General features: G+C 39.5%; 3 protein-coding genes and 1 non-coding gene across 12 annotated transcripts in view; 1 reads left to right on the plus strand and 3 right to left on the minus strand.

Annotated features, from left to right (window-relative positions):
- Nucleotides 1–24,587, minus strand: part of tectb (tectorin beta) — a 41,710-nt gene that overhangs the window by 11,068 nt on the left and 6,055 nt on the right. For 2 of the 6 annotated variants that reach the window (XM_077549987.1, XM_077549989.1), the window contains 9 exons: nucleotides 22,995–23,066; nucleotides 3,055–3,384; nucleotides 1,734–1,924; nucleotides 964–1,115; nucleotides 820–892; nucleotides 570–757; nucleotides 292–454; nucleotides 150–228; nucleotides 15–47 (listed from right to left, as the gene is read on the minus strand). In XM_077549987.1, the coding sequence (XP_077406113.1) occupies nucleotides 15–47; nucleotides 150–228; nucleotides 292–454; nucleotides 570–757; nucleotides 820–892; nucleotides 964–1,115; nucleotides 1,734–1,924; nucleotides 3,055–3,118 (943 nt within the window). In that variant the 5' untranslated portion in view covers nucleotides 3,119–3,384; nucleotides 22,995–23,066. Of the gene's footprint in view, nucleotides 1–14; nucleotides 48–149; nucleotides 229–291; nucleotides 455–569; nucleotides 758–819; nucleotides 893–963; nucleotides 1,116–1,733; nucleotides 1,925–3,054; nucleotides 3,385–22,994; nucleotides 23,067–23,614; nucleotides 23,691–24,587 lie in introns of those variants that run through there. The other 4 variants (XM_077549988.1, XM_077549990.1, XM_077549992.1 and 1 more) reach the window with 4 other exon arrangements.
- Nucleotides 4,064–6,033, minus strand: LOC144037994 (dickkopf-related protein 3-like). Of its 2 annotated transcripts, XM_077550000.1 has the most exons (4): nucleotides 5,731–6,033; nucleotides 5,486–5,660; nucleotides 5,203–5,404; nucleotides 4,064–4,302 (listed from the first exon to the last, which is right to left on the minus strand). In XM_077550000.1, exons 1-4 carry the CDS (start codon nucleotides 5,881–5,883, stop codon nucleotides 4,242–4,244), a joined length of 591 nt encoding a protein of 196 aa, XP_077406126.1. In that variant the 5' UTR covers nucleotides 5,884–6,033; the 3' UTR covers nucleotides 4,064–4,241. The 2 variants fall into 2 exon arrangements, with proteins under 2 accessions (XP_077406126.1, XP_077406127.1); XM_077550001.1 differs by lacking the exon at nucleotides 4,064–4,302 and having other exon boundaries at nucleotides 5,199–5,404.
- On the plus strand, nucleotides 11,995–23,315 carry LOC144037985 (plexin domain-containing protein 1-like). Of its 3 annotated transcripts, none has more exons than XM_077549978.1 (13): nucleotides 11,995–12,318; nucleotides 17,306–17,445; nucleotides 17,892–18,035; nucleotides 19,225–19,294; nucleotides 20,320–20,442; nucleotides 20,515–20,633; nucleotides 20,704–20,803; nucleotides 20,899–20,994; nucleotides 21,061–21,142; nucleotides 21,205–21,265; nucleotides 21,333–21,459; nucleotides 22,584–22,732; nucleotides 22,821–23,315. In XM_077549978.1, exons 1-13 carry the CDS (start codon nucleotides 12,249–12,251, stop codon nucleotides 22,944–22,946), a joined length of 1,407 nt encoding a protein of 468 aa, XP_077406104.1. In that variant the 5' UTR covers nucleotides 11,995–12,248; the 3' UTR covers nucleotides 22,947–23,315. The 3 variants fall into 3 exon arrangements, with proteins under 3 accessions (XP_077406104.1, XP_077406105.1, XP_077406106.1); XM_077549979.1 differs by having other exon boundaries at nucleotides 17,895–18,035; XM_077549980.1 differs by lacking the exon at nucleotides 22,821–23,315 and having other exon boundaries at nucleotides 22,194–22,591.
- trnac-gca (transfer RNA cysteine (anticodon GCA)) lies at nucleotides 24,504–24,575 on the minus strand. Its single transcript has one exon. It is a non-coding gene; the product is annotated as a tRNA-Cys (tRNA).

The following is a 24,587-nucleotide window of genomic DNA, read 5'->3' on the forward strand; positions in this document are numbered from 1 at the left end:
ATATGTGTATTTACCTATGATGTGTCCCTTACTGGAGGATCCATGAGCTGTGGAGACATTTATATTACACAAGAACATTCTAATTTATAATATTTGAAACAGAAGCATTTGAGTGGTTGAATTTTTCCAATGAAAGCTCTGTATGATACCTTTGATGTAAATTTCAGCAGTCAGGATGCCACCACGTGGCTCCGTTTTCGATGCCAGTCTCCTGGCTGGACACGGAATCTTCACAGGGCAGGAAACGCGGCTTTAAGGACAGTCTTCTTTGACGGAGACATTCGTACTCACGGGCTGGCAGACGAGCCGTTCGCTGTCGCACACGGATACCTCGCAGTGGAGCCACACGGTGGACACCTTCTCCTGGCCGCGGAAGCGGAATGAGTTGAACTTGAAAGTGGAGCGGCTATCTTTGGCGTTCTCGAAAATGTTCACTGTGTCATCGGATGGGCAGCTGAAGGGACACGTAAGAATTTTTTTTTGTATATAACAGGAAAAAACAAATGGAAAGAATTAGCCCGATTTTTTTTTTCTAGGCTTGTTGCTAGGCGGAATTCACATTTCCATACCTGTTGATAATGAGGCTCCACCTCCTCCTGTCTGTGGAGTAGGGCGTTGGCGTGGCCCAACAGTTTTCTATGACCACACGGAAGCGTCCGCTGAGCCCTTTGGCCTCCACACCAATGAAGACCTCCGAGCCGAGTTCGGAGGTGTCGATGACGTACGGCGCCTCTTTGGCGTACAGGAACTTAGCATTCTGGGGGCAGCACATTCCCGTCATGCCCGGTGAAGCAACTTTTCAGGAATGGGGAGACTTACCGTGAACACGCCCATGGACAGCTGTGACATAAAAGAGCCCGAAGTACCGTTGCTGACGTAGACGGTGGCCACTCTGGGGAAAAAGCAGAGACACTTCAGTCCACATCAAACTAAGTTCAAGGCCTGGACGAGGTGCTTACTGACCTCTGGCTGAAGACGGCGTTGTTGACCAGGTAGGTGGCACGGTACACACAGCTGAAGGTGTAGTTGACCGGCTGGTTCCTGAGGGTCAGCAACGTGTCGTTTGATACCACCGAGTTGAAGAAGACGTAGCGGGCGTCTTTGCCGGGTATGTACTGACCAGGAATGAAGTTGTGGAGTTTGTATTGTTAAAAGTGCTGAAGGGTGCTCATATCTAACCTTAGCCCAACCTAAAGGCCCCCAAACTGAACCCATGACCCAAACCTTCCTAACCCAACCCCTATGCTTTTGTTGTACGGTATGTGTGGGGGCGAGGGGGTGCGCCATGAGATGTTAAACGGGTTTGCATGGCTTAAAGAATTTGGGAAAGGCTGTGTTGCTTCTAGATTTGCTATGTTTGCCTCTTTTTGGCAGATCAAAGTGTGTCAAGCAGCAGCAAGCCCCCATCCTCCCCACGATTTTGCAATGGTGGCTGCACTGGGCTGATTTTGGCCACCATTCAAAAGTTAGACTGGAGTCATGCAGTGATGGTCCGACTGCGCGCAGGAGGCGAGATATTTGGCAGTAGCCACAGAAGAAGAAAAATGAGAAACGTTTCTTTTTAAAGTCATTGCACAAACATGGAAGTGCAACACTGTGTCATCCAGATGGTGCCTGACTGACAAGCCTCAAACTGGGCTTCCTACCGTTCAAAGCTCCAACGGGGCCGTAAACGTCTTCGCGCTCAACAGTTAGCACGATAGCATGATAGCACACGAACCCCTTCGACTCACCTCGGACTGGGTGCCGCAGTACGAGTGGTTCTTGGGCGTCAGGTCGGGGATGATGAAACGGTAGTAACCGGAGGTATGCACGCCTGTAGCGCACACGCCACCCAGGGAGAGCTGCTCCATCTCCCAGCCGTACGGACACTCGGGCACGTTGGCAATAATGGTGTTGGGGAAGCACGACACCATCACGTAATCTGAAACATCAGACAAAGCCCTGCACTGGTTTCCTTGGCAAATAGCAGAAAAATGACAGGTCGCCTTGTCAGGAACGCAACAAATTGAAATGTCTGTGCAGTTGCTTGTTGCTGGATAGACTTCACAAAGCACAATTATTTCTGGCCAACTGACTAACTAACAACCAACTAACTAGATAGCCATCAAACTGACTAACCTTTCAACAAACCAAGTAACTAACAACTATCCTACCAACTAGCTAACTCACTAACCCATTAGCCAATTAACAAGCCAATAAACTCCCTAATTACCTGATTGGCTGACTAACCAACTTGCTAACCTATTAACTAACCAACTAACTACCTAAACAATCAACAATTAAACTAACCAATAGACAAAACAAGTAACTCACAGCTATCCTACTAAGCAACATGCAAACTAACCAATAAAAAACTAGTAACCAACATTTATTGAACTAACAAACCAACGACTTTACCTAATTGACTAAATAAATAACTAATAAGTAACTACCCAACCAAATAATACACCAATTAATTATTTAACCAAACTAACTAGCTGATAACCAACTTACTAAGCAATCAACTTGCCTAGCACTAACTAACTAGCCAACCAACCAACCAAATAATACACCAATGAATTATTTAACTTAACTAACTACCTGATAACCAACTTACTAAGCAATCAACTTGCCTAGCACTAACTAACTAGACAACTAACCAACCAAATAATACACCAGTTAACTACTTAACTACCTAACAAACTAACTAGCTGAATCAACTAACCCACTAACACCAACTAAACAACAATCCATCAACCAATAAACATAAACTATCCTAGCATGTAACATATCTGCCTCACTAACAACTGAGTGACTAACAAAACAACCAAGTGGCGAACCAACTGCCCATCCGATAAAATAATCAACTAACCAACTATATCTAATTTAACTAATAACACAAACAATGTCCTGCAAAAAGCTAACTGCTACGGTGGAAAATCATTAATGAAATCTCCTCTGTTTTGAAAAGATGCTGTAATGCGAAACCAGGTTTTATCTGGATCTGATCTACACGCACGTACAATATAAAAATCAGTTGCGGGTGTTTTGCATGTTTAAGAGTCTCGTTACCTGCTTTCTGGGGGACACAGGTCCGCACCACAGGAAGTATGGCAAGTAGCAAAACGATGATCATGATTCCATGCAGGACACAAATTCAAATATTTGGGGAAAGACTGTTCACCTGTGTGCTGTCAGAGGACCCTCCCTCATGGCTGCCCCCGAGCTACCGTTTTATGTATGCTCGCGGTCGGAGGTGGTCCACGTTCCCACCCGGAGAGCCTCCATTGTGGATCCACCGACAAAAAGCCTTCTGTGCTGCTCGGACATTCACTTTTAAATGACCGCCATCTCTCGGGACGTCTTTTGTAGGGATGGACCTGATGGAAATGTGCCATTTTCCTGTAGAAAGTACACAGACAACAATAAGAAGCTTCTTCAAAAATGATGATTGGCATTAAAAATAAAAGTTAAAAAATGTTCATTTTTACAGGAATGTAACTGATTGACTACTGCCAACTATGATACCAACTGACTAACCAACTAATCAACCAACTGGCACACCAAGTAACTATCATACCAAGCGGGGAGCTTGTAAAGTAACAACTTTCCAATCAGATCATACCAGCTGACTAACCCAACTAACTAATCATCCAACAAACCAAGTACCTAACCAACCAACCTAACCAATTTTCAACTTCTTACATGTTTTTTTAATGAGCTTTTATTTAATTAACAATTAATAAATGGTTGGGTGATGGGACGTTGGTGCTGTTTCGCAACAAAACGTACTTGACTACATTAGTATCTTTTTATGCATGTTTGAATGCTTGAAGTAAAACAAAAACATGAAAAATTACAGCCATGTTTTGTGCATGTACATTTTCGGCCACAATGGTATCTAAAATTCGCAATTTGTGGAGTGACTGTAAAGTGGTTGGTGGCGTCTCAGGGCGAGCTGATTAACATCTGAATGACTCGCACCGATAGCATCTAACGGCAGCTCGCGTTACAGCGCGTATCGAACCGTCCCGCAAACATGACACTCCCTTTATAAGAAGGACCAAAGTGTGGCTCATCATTGGATTTCGTCAGATTTTTATTGGTTCTGTTGAGTACAGCAGACGTGTGAAAACAGGTCAGTGTAGTGCTTCAGGTCAAAAACAAAAAGAAACTATAAAAACATGTAGAAAACAACTTTTATATACACAATCCTGTACAATGGAGTTAATAAATAGTATTAGCATTGAGCTTGGGTTTTAGGGTTTGGGCACTTGGCATGTCCAGCTTGTGTGCTCCGTCTGGTAAATAAAATCCCTCCTGGAAGAAAACCAAGTGGAAGTTAGGTCACATTGACATGAGAATAATCCAGTAAACATGAGAGTTTTTGCAAAGAGACTGTTTTTAAATTTATGCCCCCCCCCAAAAAAATATGTGGGTTGAGAATTATGGGAGTCACAGGCCTAATTTATGTAAAAGTTTATTTTTTTTGGGGGGGGGGGTATTTTTTTCTATTATTTTATTTTGGTGTATTGCAATCTCGAGCAAGTTTTTATTAGATGTAAACTAATTCATTATAGAAATTATTTTTATGTAATTATAAATAAATTAATAAAAATTTTCACTCAGTTTTTGTTGTTATTTTTTGCATTGTTTGATTACTTTGCTTTATTTATTCATTCATTTATTTATTATGTACTATTGTAATTGGCAGAGGTAGAAAGTAACAAAGTACAAGTATTTAAATACATTTTTATTTATTTTATTTACAATAATTGAGTACTGTGTATTTATTATTTTGGTGACTTTCACTCCCTATATTTGAAAACCGATATCTGTACTTTCTACACATTCAATTCTACACAAGTAACTATACTTCTACTTAAGGGATACTTGACTCAATTAGCCATTTTCAGCAATCAAAAGGTAATATTTATTTCAGCGCAGGTGATGTCATCATTAGTTGACAGCAAGTGAAAAAAAAATGTTTTTAAAGGTATTAATTGTACATGAAAAATAATGATGTTATCAAATTAATTCTGGACGATATATTAACTTTTTAACTTTAAGTACGCAATGTGAGTACATTTGCCATATCTGTATGTTCCAAATAAAGCTTTCATTCATTTGCATCTATTCCACTTTAAGACTCATTTTCAAAACATTGATTGCATTTTACTCCCCAAAAACACAGTCGTCGCATACTGTTGCAGTACTCACTCTCTCCTGCGCGGGGCGACGTTCTCCCGACACAGCAGCCCCTCGTCGCACGGGCAGATCTGGTTGATGCTGAACGCCAGGCCGCCGTCGGGGACGTAGCAGCCGTCGCCGCGCGTCAGCCGGCGCTTGCAAACGCGCTCGCCGTGGTGGCGGGCGCAACACATTGACGCCCCGCAGTCCCGGTCCACCTTGCATCGGGCGCCTGGGAGAAAAACGGGAATATGTAGAGTATCATGGAATGGAACAGACAAATGATATTTAAGATTGAGAAGTGATCATTTACCCTCTTGCCCGTTGGGAATGCTACGATGGCACTTCCCGAACATGCAGCTGAGGCCCCTCACGCACTGGGCGTCCCTGCGGCAGTAGTGCCCCTCCCCGCGGAGGGGCACGCACAGGCCGAAGTGGCGGTCGCAGGAGAAACCTCGGCCACAGGCCCGATCGTGCTCGCACGCCGACTGTGGACAAACGTGTTCAGGACTTTTTGTCAAACTTGACGTGACGTTGAAAAGAAGAAATAAGTCGTACCGTGGAGAGTCTGGCAGGGGGTGCGACGTCCCGCGGCTCCAAGGCCCTGTCTTTGGGGGGGCTGTGCGGCATGTTTAGCATCCATGCCCAAATGTGCGCCTCGGCCCGTGCGAAGCACAAACACAGACTCGCCATCCACACGCTGGGCAACATGGCCGACAAAATGGAGGATTAATGGAGCGAGGTCAAGACGACACCGAGACGAGTTTTTTTTACGACTTGTGGTCTGCTCTGTTTGCGGCGGCTGGAAAAATCCAAACGTCAGCGAGTGACAGTGACCGGGCTCCTCTCACTTTTATAAGGCTCCGGCGCGACCCCCCCGCTGGTACCCCCTAGGCCCCCCTCCCACTGGGCTGTTTGTCCAAGTAGCGAGGGAGGAGGAGACAATTAGTTGTTAATGGATTAGCTAAGACGCCAAGTCACCGCCTGACGTCCCCCCAAAGTGGGGAAAGGCCAGGAGAGCTGACAACGGCGCATTTCGCCCCCCCCCCCCAAAAAAAACAATCTGGGGCCCCAAACACCCCAGCGCCCCCCCAACCTCAGACCCCATGTCGAGAACAATTTGCAGGAGTGCACCCTGCAGACGACCCCATGATCTCATTAAATGTAATTACCATCAGCTATTAGTTCTCAGGGGGGGACTGGGATAGGGGGGGGCTGTAAGTCGGGCTGAGAAAAACTTTTCAGATTCATTTTTCTTGGCAAAACAATTACAAATGACTGAATGGAGTTACAGTTACTGTTGCACTTGTCTGCAACCTTCATTTGCTAAAAAGAAGATGAATTATCAATGTTGCATTTCCTTGTAAAGGACAATATATTCATCTTGCACTTCCCTAAAAAGAAGACAAACTATTTACGTGGCACTTCCCTGAAAAGAAGACAATCCAGCAATTGTTGCACTTTCCTAAAAAGAAAAACAATTGATGTTACACTCCATTTAAAAAAAAGAAAAGAAAAGCTATTGACACGGCACTTTCCAAAAAGCAGACTAACTACAGAATTGATGTTGCACTTTGCGAAAAAGACAAACTATGGACATTACACTTCCTTAAAAAGAAGACAAAAAAAAAAAAGGAGAGCAATGATGATCACATGTCAAATCGGTAAAATTACCGAATGAACAATACTGAGCTCTCCGAGAAAAGAAAAAAAGAAAAAGAAAAGAAGACAAAATATTGATGTTGCACATTCCTAAAAAGAAGACAAACCACTGAAGTGGCATTATCCTTAAAAAAAACAAAAGGTTAAAAAAAGTATTTGTTTTATATTATATGCTCTATTTTTTTTTTAACTCATTCATTCCCAGGCATTTTCACTGAAAGCAACCCCCTTCGCTCCCGGCTGTTTTACTGGATTTTGACAGATTTTGCAAGGCCCACAGAATAATGTGTTCTATTGCTATAAAAACATGGAACCTACCAAAAGAGTCTCAAAAGTATATTTCTATCCGTTTCCGTTTTGCAGCAATTAGCATTATAATATAGCTTATATTTAATCATTATTCACAAACCTGTTGCAACATGGCCCTGGTTGATCTTTTATACTCTGCTGCCACCTGCTGACCGTTTTTTTTGTAAGAACTACCATTGCTTTAAGCGACCTCTTCAGGTCAGAGGCTGCATCAAAGCCTTCTGTATGCTCCAGCGTTAAAAAAAATAAAAAATGTATGAATACATTTTTGAGACTATGTCAATATAAACAAATAGAACGTTTTTATACGTTTTGGGGGACAAATGAGTTAAAACAGTTGTCGATTAATCGCTTAATCTATAATAATAATATAGTATTATATGATAAAATATCAGATAATATATCATTCTAATAATAATAATAATAATTTGAGAAATTGTCATTTATTAGAGATTTGATTGCTTGCATTTTGCCAACTCTCACATTACATTTATCTTATACATCTACAAAGTGTGTATGAACCGAAGGGCAATAATTGGCATCCTGTTACAGCACCAATCATGGCCAAAGCCTGGCATTTACTGTTTACCGTTTAAGCGTTTTTGATTGAGAGGAGAGAAAAAAACATGCAACGACGTGCCGTCTTCGCAGGATTGTAAGAATGATTTTTGAGAACGTGACATGCATGAAATGCACCTTTAAAAAAAAATCGCTGAATGTGTCAAAGTGAGTAATTTTATAATAATTTTATATTAATTTATTTATTTTTTCGAGGACTTCATTTAGCAAACAATGTTCCCACTAAGGTGCTGCTTTTTTATTTTATTTTTCTTTTGAAAGATTCTTCCAGGTTATTTTTTACAGTGTGCAGTAAAATTAATTTAGAATTGCGCACCTTTAGTGCAGTACCGCCTCCAACTGAGCTGCAGTTGTTGAGAAAATATGTGAGTATTGATGTAAGCTCGGTTTAGATATGTATATAAAAAAAAATAATAATAAAAAAAAAAGATATGTTACTGCGCCATATGTGTTGAAGAAGCTGTTTTATACTGTAGTAATGGCATTTTACAATCTACAGTATGTTAGCACTAAGCTAGCATACCTTTTTAGACAACATAATATGTCTTGATCGTCCGTTGTAAAGTTTCATTCTCTCTTCTTTTATGTGCTAGTTAAAAATGTGTAAAAGGGGGGACAAGTACAACTATTTTTAAAAAAAAAATTAAATGGTCTCTCTATCATCGATTTTGGGGTCTGAAAGGTATTCCCCCAATAAACTGTCCTAAAACTAATTGTCTGCTAACCGTTGATTAGCATTGAGTACATTCCCTCAGACTGATGCCGGGATAAGTGCTCATTTGCATATCGTTGGCGGCAGACAGAAGTGATTGCTATCCTCCGCCGGCTACTTAAGTCCTTTATCAAAACATGCTAACAGACTAATGACGTAATTGACGCTCAATTAGAAGACACAATGGCCGCAACTGGGCCCGTTAGCAATATGTCAATATTGACGAAAATGTGCGATTCTTGCGTATGACACAAACGCCGTTTAAGTTTTACAGGTGTATGTTTCTACCAAAACGCATTTGGACGCGAGTGTGACAACAGATCACGTCGACTCCCTCCTCTTATCACGCTCCCCTAAGCACAGCATTCTTGTTGTCCATTCGTAGTGACACCAAGATGGCCCCCCGCTTGTATTTGTTTAGCCGGCAGATAAGTGTCTCTACGCGGTGGTGAACATGCTCCCCCAGTGTTTGTGACTCCGCTAATGACCTCCCTAATGAACGTGCTCCCTTTTCTCAATAAACATGGCAGCGAGGCGGGTGGGAGTGAGAAAAAAAAAAAAAACCTTCGGGGCAGGGTGATCTTTGCCCATTGTAATGGACCTTGACCCCCTGCGGGAAAGCATGAATGCTGGCCATAGTGGTGCAGGTGGGGGGGCGAGGAGTCTACCCCCCCACCTTACCCACCCTGCAAATCAAAACAATGCACATTTGTACATTGTTGCACTATTTAGTCTATCTTTAACTCATTCACTGCCATTGACGGCTATAGACGTCAAAAATTCATATGAACTATTCATATTAGTTTAACATTTTTTTCTCCCTCTTTTGTTAACAAGAGTATGAAAACCTAGGAAAAAAATGATTGTACATTTAGAACAGATATACAATTTGTGATTAATCGTGAGTTAACTATTGAAGTAATGCGATAAAAAATTTAATCACCTGAATTTTTGATAATCTTTTCTTAAAAAAAAAAAAAAGATTTTAAAAAATGTCTAGGTTTTCATACTCTTGTTAACAAAAGTGGAAAAAATGTTAAACTAAAAGAAATAGTTCAAATGAATTTTTGACGTTTATAGGCGTCAATGGCAGTGAATGAGGTAAGATACACTTTTTTTTTTTATTACTTAAATATTAAAATATTTACCCTAACTACGACTTAGTGTATGCTTAGTGACAGACTAGTTTCCGACCCCCTGTATTAACTTTGACTTGAATTGTTTTTCAAATGTCATTTTTAATTGTTAGTGAACATAATACTCTTCAAATGCGTCATTACAACGAAGCCGAAGTTGACCGCAGGGAAAACTAAATAAATCTGTTTTTGTTTTCTAAACAAACATTCTGTCATCAGTACTGCATTAATTTGTACTTGCCCCGATGATCAATCGCTTTACACTACTGCTGAAGAATGTAGAAAACCACATGACACACTTTCAGAAAATATTTCAAGGTATGCCTATACGTCAGTGTCAGGCCTCTTTGATGGACCTAACCTGTCTTTTATTTAAACCTCACATGAGGTGCTGTCTTTTGTCTCACTTGGCTTGATGTTCTCGATAGCCTGTTTCCAATTGGGACTAGAAAGGAGAGTGTGATTCCCGCCGTAATGGGAAACAGCCCCCGCGTCTTTCCCCCGGTGCCAAGACTGGAACGCTACGAGGGAGACGACAAGAGGGGGCGAAGGGGACGGCGAAGTAAACCGTCGCAAATCAACGAGACTCTGACAGTACACCAACAGTGAGTCAGTAGCGGGAGACCCAGAAGAGTCTTCGAGACATTGTTTGGTCATGAACGCACATTTGGACGACATTTGTGCGACTTGGAGGGAGCCACCAAAAACAAGGGACAGATTTGCCGACCAATTAGCAAAGAAAATGTCACTCCCCGACATCTCGTCTTGGTGATGTCACCAGAACATAAGAGATTTTTAGTGCAATAGATAGATAGAGGTTGGAAGCTGATGTCTGTGGATCTCTCTCTGCTTCATCTATCCTTCATTCCTTTCTTTCTTTAGTCTTTCCTTTGGTCTCTTGAGGTCTCCCTAATTTGTTGGAATTTAGATGTTTCTGGGGTTGGTGAAAGACTCTGGTTGGTAACCCGGTGGGTAGTAGTAGGTGATGTCTGGTCGGTGCTGGATTTCACTTTCCTTTCTTTTCTTTGATCCTTCCTCGGGTCTCCTGACAACCTTACGACTCTAGCTGCAAGTATTCGGTTTAGGTGAACGGTATGGGATTTTTTAATAGGTTTTATGTGAATTAATGAGTACACACTCACACGCACGCACACACACATGCACATACATAGGCGTCAAAAATTTATTTTAACTATTTCTATTAGTTTCAAAATTTTCCCACTTTTGTAAACAAGAGTATGAAAACCTAGAAAAAAAATATTGTACATTTAGAACAAATATAAAATTTGTGATTAATCGTGATTTAACTATTGAAGTAATGCAATAAAAAATGTAATCACCTGACGTCCCTAATTTTTGATAATCTTTTCTTAAAAAAAAATAAAATAAAAATGTCTAGGTTTTCATACTCTTGTTAACAAAAGTGGAAAAAAATGTTAAACTAAAAGAAATAGTTCAAATGAATTTTTGACGTTTATAGGCGTCAATGGCAGTGAATGAGGTAAGATATTAAAAAATTGTACATTTAGAACAGATATAAAATTTGTGATTAATCGTGAGTTAACTAGTGAAGTCATGCGATTGATTACGATAAAAAATTGTAATCGCCTGACGCCCCTAATTTTTAATAATCTTTTCTTCTTCTTTTTTAAATTGCGTCAACCGATTAAAATGTTTTAATTAATTAATCACAAATGTAATATCTGTTCTAAATGTACAATAAAAAAAATTCTAGGTTTTCATACTCTTGTTAACAAAAGTGGAAAATATGTTAAATAAATAGAAATAGTTAAACAAAAAAAATTGACGCCTATAGCCGTCAATGGCAGTGAATGAGTTAGGAATATTCGTCAAGAATATTTCGGTTGAAACAATCAAAAAATAATTTGCTACTAAAGAATCATGATTAGGATAATGAGGTGGTCGTTGTAAGAAGTTCTCAACCTCGAGGGGTCCAAAAAGTTTGAGAAATCCCGGCCTAGAAAATGCACATCCATTGGTTTGTGTTTGTACTACAGTGTAATCGGATTACAATTTAAACAGGTCTTCTTGAGGTCTGGACTAAGATGAGTTCTTCCTGCTTTTTCTTTGTGTGATCAAGATTTGTTTGTAAAAAAATAAAATAAATGCACTGGAAAAAAAAAAGCTTCTTATTCAAACACTATTAATTCCACATTACTCTGATTGGCCTCAAGTATCATCTTTGATGAGTTACTGTTTACAGGTGGTCTCCATCACAGTCCATGTGGTGTTTTGGCTTCAGTTAAACATGTTTTCTTCCAAAATATCATCACGTTTGTTTGGCTTCACACGAGGGGGTAGCCCCTCCCAAACTTCTCATTTTTTTGGCCCACTTCTATCCGAACAAAAAAAAAAAAAAAAAAAAAGCACAAATATTTCCTCCTCTTGCAAACAGCCAGAGAGAAAGAGAGAGAGAGAGAGCTGTGCGGAGAGAGAAAACCAGAAAGAGAGAGGAAGGAGAGTCTCCTCACTCGAGCTGTTTTGTCAACTCTCCCGCTGTCATGGAGCCGCCGTCCCAGATGTTCCCCTGAGGGAAGCGCAGAGCGGAGCCGCGACAGCGAAAACCTCGGCCGAAGGTGAGGGGAAGTCAGCGCGTGGGACGAGCGGAGTGGAAGTCGGGACGAGCGAGCGAGCGAGCGACGACGAGGCGGCTGGACATGCAGCTCGGCGGGCTTCTCCTCGTCTGTCTCCTCCAGGCTCAGCTGGGGACCCGGTGGACTCGCGGAGGTAAGCCCGTCCACGCTGACCCCATTTCCAGATCATTCTTGGAAGAATGTTTTTGGCAGGTTGGATTGAAGGGAGGAAACAACAAATGCCCCTGACTTTTTTTCAAGTTCAAGCTGTGGAAACCAGTCTGTTAAAGACTAAGGCTAAACCGACTAAGGCTAAACCTGAAATCTTAAAGCCAACCTCAAACCCTTGAACCTAACACTTACTCTAAACCTAACTAAGTTCTAAAGCATCTCCATCAGATTTATTCAAGTCTCCTCAAATTGTGTCCCTTATCACCTAACGTCCTGTTTTTTGCATCTCCTATGGCGAAGCTGCCCTGTGTACTACTTACCGTCCCGCGCGTGTGTGCGCGTACAGTATGTATTTCTGTTCTCCTTGGAGATGCCGTATTTTTAGCCAGACCCCGTTCTTCTTCTGCTCCTCCTCCAACAAATCAGTGATGCTCCACTTTCTTCCTCTGGCCTCCCCCGTGATCCCCCCGCCCCACCACCACCACCACCAGTCCATCAGTTCCCGTGCCCGTCCATGCCAGTAACATGATTTGCATTTGGAGCCCGTGTCCAACAAATTGCTAATGCTAAATCCATCCACGTCGAGTATTAGATCACCACAGTCATTTTTTTTTTTTGTCAAACTTTGAACCGTCTCTGCAAAGACTGGCGTATGTCCATTTCTAAGGGGACACAGATGACCTAAAAAAAAAAAAAAGAATCCCGTTTTCCAAATTTTTACAGCTCATTACCTCCATTTCCAACAAGTGGTCCAACCTAACTCCGCTCGTCATCGTTCTATTAAAGGAGTTTTCCATGCACCCCAAGAAAATGTTTTGTTTCTTCGACTCCCGCCAATACAAGAGAATGAAATGGTTCAAAACAGCAACATCTGAGAATTTCACTCCTTGAAAATGAAAGCTAGCTAGCAAAATGCTAAATAGATAGGCTATTACTAGGGATAGCATTTTGACGAATATCGGCATCGGCCTTTTTTGAAGAATTATACGGCCGATAATAGATAATAGAGAATAGAAATCTGGGCACAATTTTTTTTTATTATTATTATTTTTTTTATAGATGCTTCTGACCCTGACGGATCTCTGTGCACGTTCTGTTTTTGTTTGAAATTAAAACAAAAACTAAGATACCAGTAAGAAAAATGTTAAAACTTCAAAAAACGTTATTTACTAGGGAGCTATTTACTTACATTTGTATTTAACTTTTGAGGACATGCTATTGCCCCTGGAAGATCCCTGAACTTTTTGTTAGATCTGTAAAACAAAGATGTCTATTGACTAAGACTTTTCTCCAATATTTTATGAACCCAAAACGTTGTTTAATAAACATATGCTCAATATAAATAAATAGAGTTTTTATTATTTTTATTTTTGATGCCAATATTTTCCCCTTTAGTGAAAATGAATATCGGCTCCAAATATCGGTTATCGGAGTCCTTAAATACTGATAATCGGTATCGGTATCAGGCCTGAAAAAACATACCGGTCTATCGCTAGCTATTACTGCAATAACTAACCCTAACCCTAACCCTAACCCAACAATGGACATCTTGTAAAAGCGTAGCTTGACAACTTTAGTCAACGGAAAAAACATTTTCAATCTGGCTTTAAACCCTAACCTCAACTCCAAGCTCTTCACTAACCCTTGTAAACTGAACCGCAATCCTTTTGGACCCAACTTAAACTACCCCAACAACAACAACAACAACCCTAAAACTCTCCTACAACCTCCTATAATGCAACTCCTATCATATCATAAACCAAAAAAAATTTGCGTCACACTCAAAATCAGAATGAAAAACTAACCTTGCCTGGTCCACTCATCCAAGTCAACATAATAAAAACTTAGCTACTCTGTTAAGGCCTTTGCTAATTAATCATAGACTCCATTTAGCAGTGTTATTTATTGTCTGCCTGAACCCGCCGGACATTTTCTAATCCAAGTGAAATTATATCCTGTTGTGAATCATGTAAAAAAAAAACTAACTAAACAGCCAAGCGCAACCCCCAGTTAGTTATCTGCAGTAAAAGGCAAAGAAAACAGACAAGTAAACCCTGACCAATCCGTCACATGAATACAACGGTGATTCAAGCTCTTTTCCAAGTTACAGTTTGTCCTTGTTATGACTTGAGCTGCCAGAACTCTGGCGCTTTTGTGGCTTCAGCCCACGCCAAGAGCACCTCCAGACATCTTGTAATACAAGATCGCCCACTCTTTGTATGCACTGCTTTTCGCTCCTACCGGTGTTCAAACCTGAAGACGATCATCTTTTTTTTCCATTCTGACAAACCCTTCACGTATCCTTTCTTCACCTCTTTTGGGAGGAAATGTATTTCTCATCCTCAGATTTTTGGGGCTTCCAAAACAGCCGGAAAGAACATTAGCTTTTGTTTCAGCCCAGAAACTTGGCGGCGCTTTTCTTTCCGCGTTTCAAAAACACTTGTGAGGCCCTTTAAAAAAAAAGCTGAAAATGTAACTTGTTTCAATGTCAACAGAACAGACTGATGGTTTTTACTCTTCAAGTGCACTCTAAACACATCCATTTCCTCACAGCAAGTCAGTCAGTGTTACATTTCTAGTGTCAAATATGCAGTTAGCAGTGTTATTTTAAAAAGTAGCACTACCTTGGAACACACACATAAACACTTTTCTATGTGTTAGATTTTACACTCTTAGTTTTAATCTAACACTGGCAATTTTGCTGTGCTGAATCGCTAACTCCTTTATTAATTTTTTTATTTTATTTTTTTCTTAAGAGCTCAGTATTGTATTTGACATGTCATCATCATTGCTCTCTTTTTTAATTTCTTTTTTTATTTTATTTTATTAATTTTTTTTGTTTCATTTATATTTTTTTATTTTTTATTTATATTTATTTATTTTTTATTTATTTATTTATTTATTTTATTTTATTTTATTTTATTTATTTTGCATGTGCGTGTGTGTGAGTACTCATTAGTTCGCCTAAAACCTATTAAAAATCCCATACCGTTCCCCTAAACCGAATACTTCGGAGTCCAGCTGGAGTCGTGAGGTTGTCAGGAGACCCGAGGAAGGATCAAAGGAAAGAGAGAATCGTTTAATTACTTACAAGGGTGGCATTCAAACTTTTCTTAGAAACGCACTTTAGTATTTGAACACGCACAAAAAAAATCTGCATGTGGCGGCTCCGTGGAAGGTTTACTGTGATAGAGCAGGAATCAATCAATGTACATGAATGGTAGAAATCGTGAAAAGCGGTTTAAAAAGTGGGGGATCATCAAGAATTTTGAATTCTTTCACTAAATATGTTAAAAAATAGTTAAGAGTGCATCATCAATTCAAGTCAACGTTATACAGACTGAGTAGCGGCTAACTACTAGTAGCATCCTGCTTTGACATCAGCTGAAAGGGAGCATTATCGCCACCTAGTGTTCAAAGTGGGACAACATCGTTTCTGGTTGTTTACCATCGTTACTGAAGTTGTCGTGCACCAGCGAGCACATGTCTGCCAGACGCTTCCCATAAGCCCGACCCACTCCTGAACTTCACTTCGCCCCCCCCTTTCTTCACCGGCCTCTCACCCCCGCGCACACGCAGGCGGCCGGACAAGCCTCAGTGTCAACACTACAAGTTTATGAAGCACTCTACAAGCAAAATAAAGTAATCGCGCACTATTTCCGGGGACGGGGACAGTCAGTCCTGCAACAACTAGACAGTAAATTGATACCTCCCTAAATATATTTATAATAGCCTATATTAACTCATTCACTGCCTATAGACGTCTTTAATTCATTTAAACTATTTCTATTAGCTGAAAGCCATGTTTAACATAGCAATATTGCTTTGGCGCCATTTTGTGGCATCTTTGGGCCAATGAAGGTGCTTGATTTAGTTAAGACATAGCCTTGTCTAATAGGGGGAAAAAAGTGCTTTGCTGCCATCGTGTGGCATCTGTAAGTAATTACAAAGCTATTTTGATTGGTGCCAATTACTTATGAGAATATTAACTCATTCACTGCCATTGACGGCTATAGACGTCAAAAATTCATTTGAACTATTTTTATTAGTTTAACATTTTTTCCCACTTTTGTTAACAAGAGTATAAAAACCTAGAATTTTTTTATTGTACATTTAAAACAGATATAAAATGTGTGATTAATTGTGAGTTAACTAGTGAAGGCATGCGATTAATTATGAATACCAATTTGAATCGCCTGACGCCCCAAATTAGTAATAATGTTTTCTTTTCTTTTTTAATTCATTCATTGCCATTGGCGGCTATAAACGTCAAAAATTTATTTAAACTATTTCTATTAGTTTAACATTTTTTTCCACTTTTGTTGACAAGAGTATGAAAACTTAGAATTTTTTTTATTGTATATTTATAACAGATTTGTGATTAATCGTGAGTTAACTAGTGAAGTCATGCGATTAGTTACAATTAAAAAAAATGATCGCCTGTCGCCCCTAATTTTTAATAATCTTTTTTTTTTAAATTAATTTATGGCAGTAAATGAGTTTAATAGTAAAAAAAAAAACTATAGATCAACAAAAATAATCCTGCTTGACAAAGACAGGATGTTGGAAATCAATTCCAACGGCTGGTGCCGCCTAGTGGTGGGGTGGGACACTGCAGTCAACTCACAAACGCAAGCAAGCGTGAAAGCAGACGTGCCATCAATGAGGTTGAGGATAAATGACATTTGCAGCAGGAAACTCTGGAAACAATTGCTCCCTGCTAATTAGGGAATTGTTTTACGATCTTCCCCATTACTCGGCTTAGTGCGAAACACACGCCCGCGCATAAATTAAAGATTTCAGTGCTCCACCTTAAACAGTTAACTCTGGAAAGCAAAAGCCAATAAAAAAACAGATGTAACCACAAGCTCTGAAGCTCTCGCACCTTCTTAAAGTCAACTTTCTCACATCATGGAATTTAAACGGGCTACATTTGACAAGCGAGTGTTCGCTGTTTGTTGCCGACACAGAGAATAGAACCCCTCCAGAGAGGTCCGTCTTGACGAGGACCAGCCCCCAGCGGCTGAGAGGCGCCCGCAGCGCGCCGTCGCCGCCGCAGGGCGGGAGATTGGACATCACTTTCCTGCCTGACAACATGAGCCATATAGTGGTAAGAGGCCATCGCTACGCCACACCAACAACAACCTCTTGTTGACATGCGAACCGTTAACAATGACTCACTTGGACGCCGATGCCTGCTGGACGGCCAAGTGCCTGTTTAAGGGGGGGTTTGGAATGTAACTATGAAGCAGCTGCAATGCCCATGCATGCCCCTCACCTACGAAGCCCCGCCCCCTTTCCCTCCAGGAAGTGTCGATGCAGAGGCAAAAAGTGGGTCGCTAGCTGTATGTGGAACAACGCTGCGTTTAACTGTTCCACTTTTCATTGCTCTCTGACATCAACGACTGCACTGCATCTATCAATAATGACTTCAATTGTATCACCAAGTAGACATGATTTGTGTTAAAAAAAAAAAAAAAGTGGGAAAACTTGACACAAAAAAAGACCTTATACTTATAGTCCCACCATTGCTGTTGAGCTGCGTTTTGTCATCAGGAGGACTCGCAGCGCTACTACAGCTGGCAAAGTTTCGGCCCGGACGACGGGCGCACCCAAGACTTGTGGATAGACCTCGACTCGTTGCACACGAGCCAAGTCCGAATCCATGGCATCCTGTCCAACGCGCACCGGCAGGCGGCGGTGAGAGGCGGCGGAAATACACACAAGCACACTTTAAAGCAGGGGTCAGCAACATTGAAGTAAACTGTGTGTTCGTGTTAGCCTAATAAGGGCCCAAGAGCTAATTAAAGATGCACCATAATAAAAGAATATGACATGTAGATTCATATTCTTCTACTTTTCGACTTACGGCTCTGGATTTTTTTAAATTATTTTTTTCTGTAATTTTTCATACTTTGTTTTTATTTTTTTCTGTAATTTTTCATACATTTTTAGACTTTTCTGCCTTACTGTCAATTTTTTATGTCTATTTTAGACTTTTTCTTCTTGCCTTTTATTTTCGGACATTTTATAGCTACTTTTTAAATCCTTTTTGCCTTTTTTTAAATAATTTTTCTGACTTTTTGGGCAATTTTGTGTATATTTTACGGTAATTTTTGTGATTTCTTCTTTTGCTTTAGGGCATTTTATGGTTACTTTTTTAACATTTTCTTGTCTGGCTTTTATATTCAGTTCCCTGACATTTTTGGCAATTTCATGCACATTTATGGTAATTTTCTGCTTTTCCTCTTCCTTTTTGCACATTTTATGGTCACTTTTTGGATGAATTCTTAAATTTTTGCACATTTTATACCTACTTTTTAAATGTGTTCTTTTTTGCTTAAAAACTATTTTTTTTCAGATTTTTTGGGCAATTTTTTTGGAAGCTATATTTTTTTCTGACATTTTTTGGTTACTTTTTTAAAATGTTATTTTCTGCTTTTTTTAAATTCAATTCCCTGACATTTATGGCAATTTCATGGACATTTATGGTAATTTTCTGCTTTCCCGCTTCCTTTTCGCACCTTTTATGGTCACTTTTTGGACATTTTGAGCTAATTTTAAAAAAGATTTCATCTACCGTTTATCGCTCTTTTTCTGACAACTCTGACATTTTTAAATATTTTTATTATTTTTTAAATCTAAGTAATTCATTTAAAGAATATTTCATCTAAAAAAAATTGCAAAAATATAAATTTCTATTTTAAATGTTTATTTTTATTTTTTTAAATCTAAGTCATTCATTCCTTTAAATAGTATATTTGATCTAAAAAATAATTTGTAAAAAAAAAAACAAGGAGAGGGACTAAAGAGCCACATGTGGCTCCAGAGCTGCAGGTTGCGGAACCCTGTAAAGCATTACACTGACTATATTTTGCTTTTTTCCCAGAGGGTGGCACTTTCCTTTGACTTCCCATTTTATGGACACTACTTAAGACAAATCATCGTTGCGACTGGTGGTGAGTTTCATCTCAGTTTGACGTATTATGAATGGTGTGCTGGGAGTTTGTGTGAAATCAACAAAGCTACTATTCTGGTATATGAAGGGCAACAGGTGGAAACAGATTATTTGTACCTCATGCCCTCTAGTGGAAGAACATGAGTCCTGTGTGTCACTATTTGATGCGAGCATAGGTAGATGAACAAAGATACATTATTGGTAGTAAATAAGTGACATAATTTAACTCATTCACTGCCATAAAATTCATTTGAACTATTTCTATTAGTTTAACATTTTTTTCCACTTTTCTTAACAATTGTATGAAACCTAGAATTTTTTTATTGTACATTTAGAACAGATATGAAATTTGTGATTAATCGTGAGTTAACTAGTGAAGTCATGCGATTAATTATGATTAAAAACTTTAATCGCCTGACGCCCCGAATTTTTAATAATCTTTTCTCTTTTCTTTTCTTTATTCATTAACTGCCATTGACGGCTATAAATGTCAAAAATTATTTTTCATTTTTTCTATTAGTTTAACATTTTTTCCACTTTTGTTAACAATTGTATGAAACCTAGAATTTTTTTATTGTACATTTAGAACAGATATGAAATTTTTGATTAATTGTGAGTTAACTAGTGAAGTCATGCGATTAATTACAATTAAAAACTTTAATCGCCTGACGCCCCGAATTTTTAATAATCTTTTCTCTTTTCTTTTTTATTCATTTACTGCCATTGACGGCTATAAACGTCAAAAATGTATTTAACTATTTCTATTAGTTTAAAATTTCCCCCCATTTTTGTTAACAAGAGTATGAAAAAAATTTTTTTATTGTACATTTAGAACAGATGTAAAATTTGTGAATAATCGTGAGTTAACTAGTGAAGTCATGCAATTAATTACGATAAAAAAAAAAAAAATCGCCTCTTACCTTTAATTTTAAATAATCTTTTTTCTAATAAATAATTGTCTGTCAAATTTTCCCACATCACACTGGTCGTAGCTACCAAATGAAAGAAGCATTCTCATCCCGCAAGGTTTCATCTTCATGGGGGAGATTACCCACCGCATGCTGACTGCCACCCAGTACATCGCCCCCCTCATGGCCAACTTTGACCCCAGTTTCTCCATAAACTCCACCGTCAGGTATTCAGATAACGGTAAGCACGGATTTTGCGGCACGCCTCAGTAGAGTTTGGGGATCTCCTAAGAGAGAATTCTGGTGCGTCCAGGTCATCTGTTTGTGGTCCAGTGGGACAAAGTGCGATTAAAGGACCGAGAGGCAGAGGGAGCTTTTACCTTCCAGGCGGCGCTGCACAGAAACGGAACCGTGGTGTTTAACTACAGAGAGGTGAGTTTGTTGTCTACGCATGCGCATCCGAATTCATCTTCCATTCAGAACAAACGCTTCGGTTGTCCAGGTGCCGGTGCCGGTTGAGAGGATTAACTCCACAGAGCATCCGGTAAAAGTGGGAATGTCCGACGCGTTCATGGCGAACCTCCCGTCAGCGCATATCGCAGGTCAGCTTCCTTTGAGCTCATTTGTAAAAAAAAAAGTATCAGATCATACTACGCACACAAAGATGTCCGTCTTGGAAAATGTGTTTGCCTTAAAGATGCAAAGCAGAGGACCATCTATGAGTATCACCGCGTTGAGATCAACACCACCACGATCGTCAGCGGATCGGCATTTGAGTTCACGCCGCTGCCCAGTAAGTACCCCCAAAAAAATGTCAGGAAAAGCTGCCTTCAATCCGGTAACTCCTTTGGCTTTTCAGCTTGTCTTCAACACACGTCCTGTGATCTCTGCTTGGGGTCCAACCTGACGAGTGGATGCGGGTGGTGCAATACGCTTCAAAGGTATGACCGCAGAAGTCTCCCAAAAGGTTAACCGCCAAGAGTAAATCCTGCTTCCGTTTCAGATGCTCAGATGGAATCGACCGTCTTCGACAAGAGTGGCTGGATTACAACTGTCCCGAAGAGGTGAGACTCGTGAAGCCTACCCGTCGTCCGTGTTCCTCAGCTAAGTCATGTGACATGTGGCGCTCAGGCTGAAGGTGCGTGCGAGGACTACTACCCGCAGTCGCCTGAGGAATCGACACTCTCGTCCTCCTCATACTCATCAGCTGCTCCGACGTCATCTTCGGCCAAGTTCCGCGATGACGTGGTCACCGGGGGTGAGCTTGGAGTGGGCGCTAATTCATTCCTCTATTTTCTATAGCGCTTCCAAGCTCTTTTTTTTTCTATTTTATATAGACTCTCTGTGTGATATTTTGTATTAGGGGTGTCAAAATTAGTTTAAATTAAATTAATCTAAATTAATTTTGAGTTAATTTAAAGTTCCTTTAACGCCACCAATTTTTTTTTAAATGATCGCCCCTTACTTGAAAAGCCTGTACTGGGGGAATTCCAGTCGCAACGCAGTAGACACGCCCAAATCAAAATTTAGCAGTAATAAATTTAATAATAATGCATATATTTGTGGAGACTGGGGTCAAGTTATATTTTACCATTTTAAAAATGTGCAGAATTTCACAAGTTACTTCATGTTAAAGATTAGATAGCTCTTAATATGTCTTACAATTGCAACTATGCCATCTAGTGGCAGAAAAATGACCAACACAAATCAATATTGTTTTTTACAGTACAGTCCATCTTTTTAATTTTAACTCAATTTTATGAATTATTATGAAATTACTGTATATATAAATATATATAGTTGTTTTTATTTCCATGTATATTAGTATTATTTTTGTTATTATATTTTATATATCCAATTTATTTTCCCTTTTATCTATTTATTTATTTAGTAATTATTTTTTTTTATTTGGGCAGTTTTGGTCCTCCATAAAACTGGGTTTCACCTTAGTGAATTACAGAGCTCTCACATGGCTGACTCTCACAAAAACAGAGCCTCCAGAGCACACAAGGATGACTGAGAATGCGGCCATTCTCTCTTAATATGTCTTACAATTGCAACTATGCCATCTAGTGGCAGAAAAATGACCAACACAAATCAATATCGTTTTTTACAGTACAGTCCATCTTTTTAATTTTAACTCAATTTTATGAATTATTATGAAATTACTGTATATATAAATATATATAGTTGTTTTTATTTCCATGTATATTAGTATTAATTTTTTTATTATATTTTTTTATATCCAATTTATTTTCCCTTTTATCTATTTATTTATTTAGTAATTAATTTTTTTATTTGGGCAGTTTTGGTCCTCCATAAAACTGGGTTTCACCTTAGTGAATTACAGAGCTCTCACATGGCTGACTCTCACAAAAACAGAGCCTCCAGAGCACACAAGGATGACTGAGAATGCGGCCATCATCGCCGGTGTGGTTGGGGCTCTAGTGCTGGTGGTGGCGTTGACCTTGCTGGCTGTTTACTACATTAACACGCACCCCACGTTGGCACCGCCCTTCTACCTCATGCAGGTGAGGATGCGCCATACAGAACGTCACAGGTGCTTTTATTTATTATTTTATATTGCTGTGATGAGTTGACTGTCGGCGTCTACCGTAGCGACGGAGCAACAACTACTGGCCCGCCATGAAGTTCCGCAACCAGGACTGCCCGTCGGGCTACGGCGAGGTGGAACTCACGGGTCACGAGAAAGAAGGTTTCATCGAGGCGGAACAATGCTGCTGAAGGCAGCCATCTTGAGGATGCTAACAGATGAACAGAAAATCCACTCACCAACCATTGGCGGCTGTTCCCGGTCATCTCGGAGTCTCCTTGACATCACACGCACACCATACGTTGCAAGTTCTGAAGTGAAACGAAGAAAACAAAACATCAAATCAAAAATAAAATGTCAGTGTACAATACCTTCATACTGTCTGGTACACTTCCCATCTGTGTTTTTAATCTGTCTTTTTGGTTGGAAACAAAGAGAAAATGTGTTGATACAATATATTATTATAGTGATAACAAATGATCATTAAGAAACCGACATCCTTTCTGTGGTTTTATTTTTCATGTTCAAATATCTTTTATTAAAAATTATTTCAGAAAGTTTACTGCTGCTTCCCCTCGCGCACACACACACACACACAACAACAACATGCTACAATGCTAAGCAGCGTTTCAAAACAAAGTCGACACTTATTCTGTATTTAACGACTATTGGTTGAGTGAAATCATGTTACTAATACTACGTAATCACGTCTATAAATAAAACTCCCTAAATCTACCTTCAACCGTTCGGTTTAAAAACATAAAACACAAAATGGCGCATGTGTAGTTTCACAACAAAGCACATTTTTACATTATACAAATATCACAGTAAAACAAAAAAAATACAAAAAGGTGTATACCATATACTGAAATGATGATGTCGTCTCTATTTGCTTTATGTAAAACGTGTTCCTACTTAGTTGAACACAAAGCTACTCCACTAAAATGTAACTTCTGCCATCTAGTGGAAGAGCATAAAATTGTTTTGCTTGACACTATATGTCATTGGCTTGGCTAAATGACGAAAGATACATTATTTGTTATGAATTAATTAATTTCAGACCAATGGATAATTTCCAATTGCATATCTGATGATCTCTCACAACTTAACACAGTGGTTGGGAATCACTAGTGGTTTAATGTAAGAATTTTATGCATGTTTTGCCTATTCAAAACAGTTCCTGTGTGTCTAAATATTTACAATATATCTGTGGGAGGCTGTCATAAAAATATCCACAGGATTTTTTTAAAGACATTTTTACAATATATTTCTTAACATGGTGATATTAGCCCAGAGGTCGGGTGGCCATTATTTCTTAAACTGAGCATCCACGCCGAGATTTCATTACATTTTCACTTGATACCCAAATGCTAATTTGTGGCTTCTATTCAGCACTGCTAACTTTCCCTAGGCTTTGACTGTCCCGTCAGTCACTGAGGAGAGTTATTATGTAAATTAGCCCCAATGTTTTGTAAAATGAGCTAAAAGTGTAGAACATCTCGCTCACAGATGCATTTCTCAAAAACAGGTCAATAACTAAACATTTAATTGCTTGTTTAATATCACATTTGATGGTGGGCGGGCACTCCAGTGGAGCGACATCAGACATACTGTTTGTATACAACACAACAAAAAGTCAATTACATAATAGGGCCCTTTTAAGAAATTCTTAAGAATAAATGCACGCGTGACGTAAAAAGATTGTATTTAAATTAATGTTAATTATCTTCTCGTATGAAAAGAAAAAGAGGGGGCACCCGGATTTGAACCGGGGACCTCTTGATCTGCAGTCAAATGCTCTACCACTGAGCTATACCCCCGACCGATTGTCA

Source organism: Vanacampus margaritifer, chromosome 18 (assembly GCF_051991255.1).
Source record: "Vanacampus margaritifer isolate UIUO_Vmar chromosome 18, RoL_Vmar_1.0, whole genome shotgun sequence".
Taxonomy (NCBI): domain Eukaryota; kingdom Metazoa; phylum Chordata; class Actinopteri; order Syngnathiformes; family Syngnathidae; genus Vanacampus; species Vanacampus margaritifer.

Bases quoted from the DNA above. Each gene is read 5' to 3' on its own strand.
- LOC144037994 (XM_077550000.1), bottom strand. From the start codon at position 5,883: ATGTTGCCCAGCGTGTGGATGGCGAGTCTGTGTTTGTGCTTCGCACGG. The intron at 5,661-5,730 runs GTACGACTTATT...GTTTGTCCACAG, and splicing joins CCCCTGCCAGACTCTCCACG to TCGGCGTGCGAGCACGATCG. The intron at 5,405-5,485 runs GTAAATGATCAC...TTTTTCTCCCAG, and splicing joins CATTCCCAACGGGCAAGAGG to GCGCCCGATGCAAGGTGGAC.
- LOC144037985 (XM_077549978.1), top strand. From the start codon at position 12,249: ATGCAGCTCGGCGGGCTTCTCCTCGTCTGTCTCCTCCAGGCTCAGCTG. The intron at 18,036-19,224 runs GTGAGAGGCGGC...CTTTTTTCCCAG, and splicing joins ACGCGCACCGGCAGGCGGCG to AGGGTGGCACTTTCCTTTGA. The intron at 20,443-20,514 runs GTAAGCACGGAT...TGGTGCGTCCAG, and splicing joins CGTCAGGTATTCAGATAACG to GTCATCTGTTTGTGGTCCAG.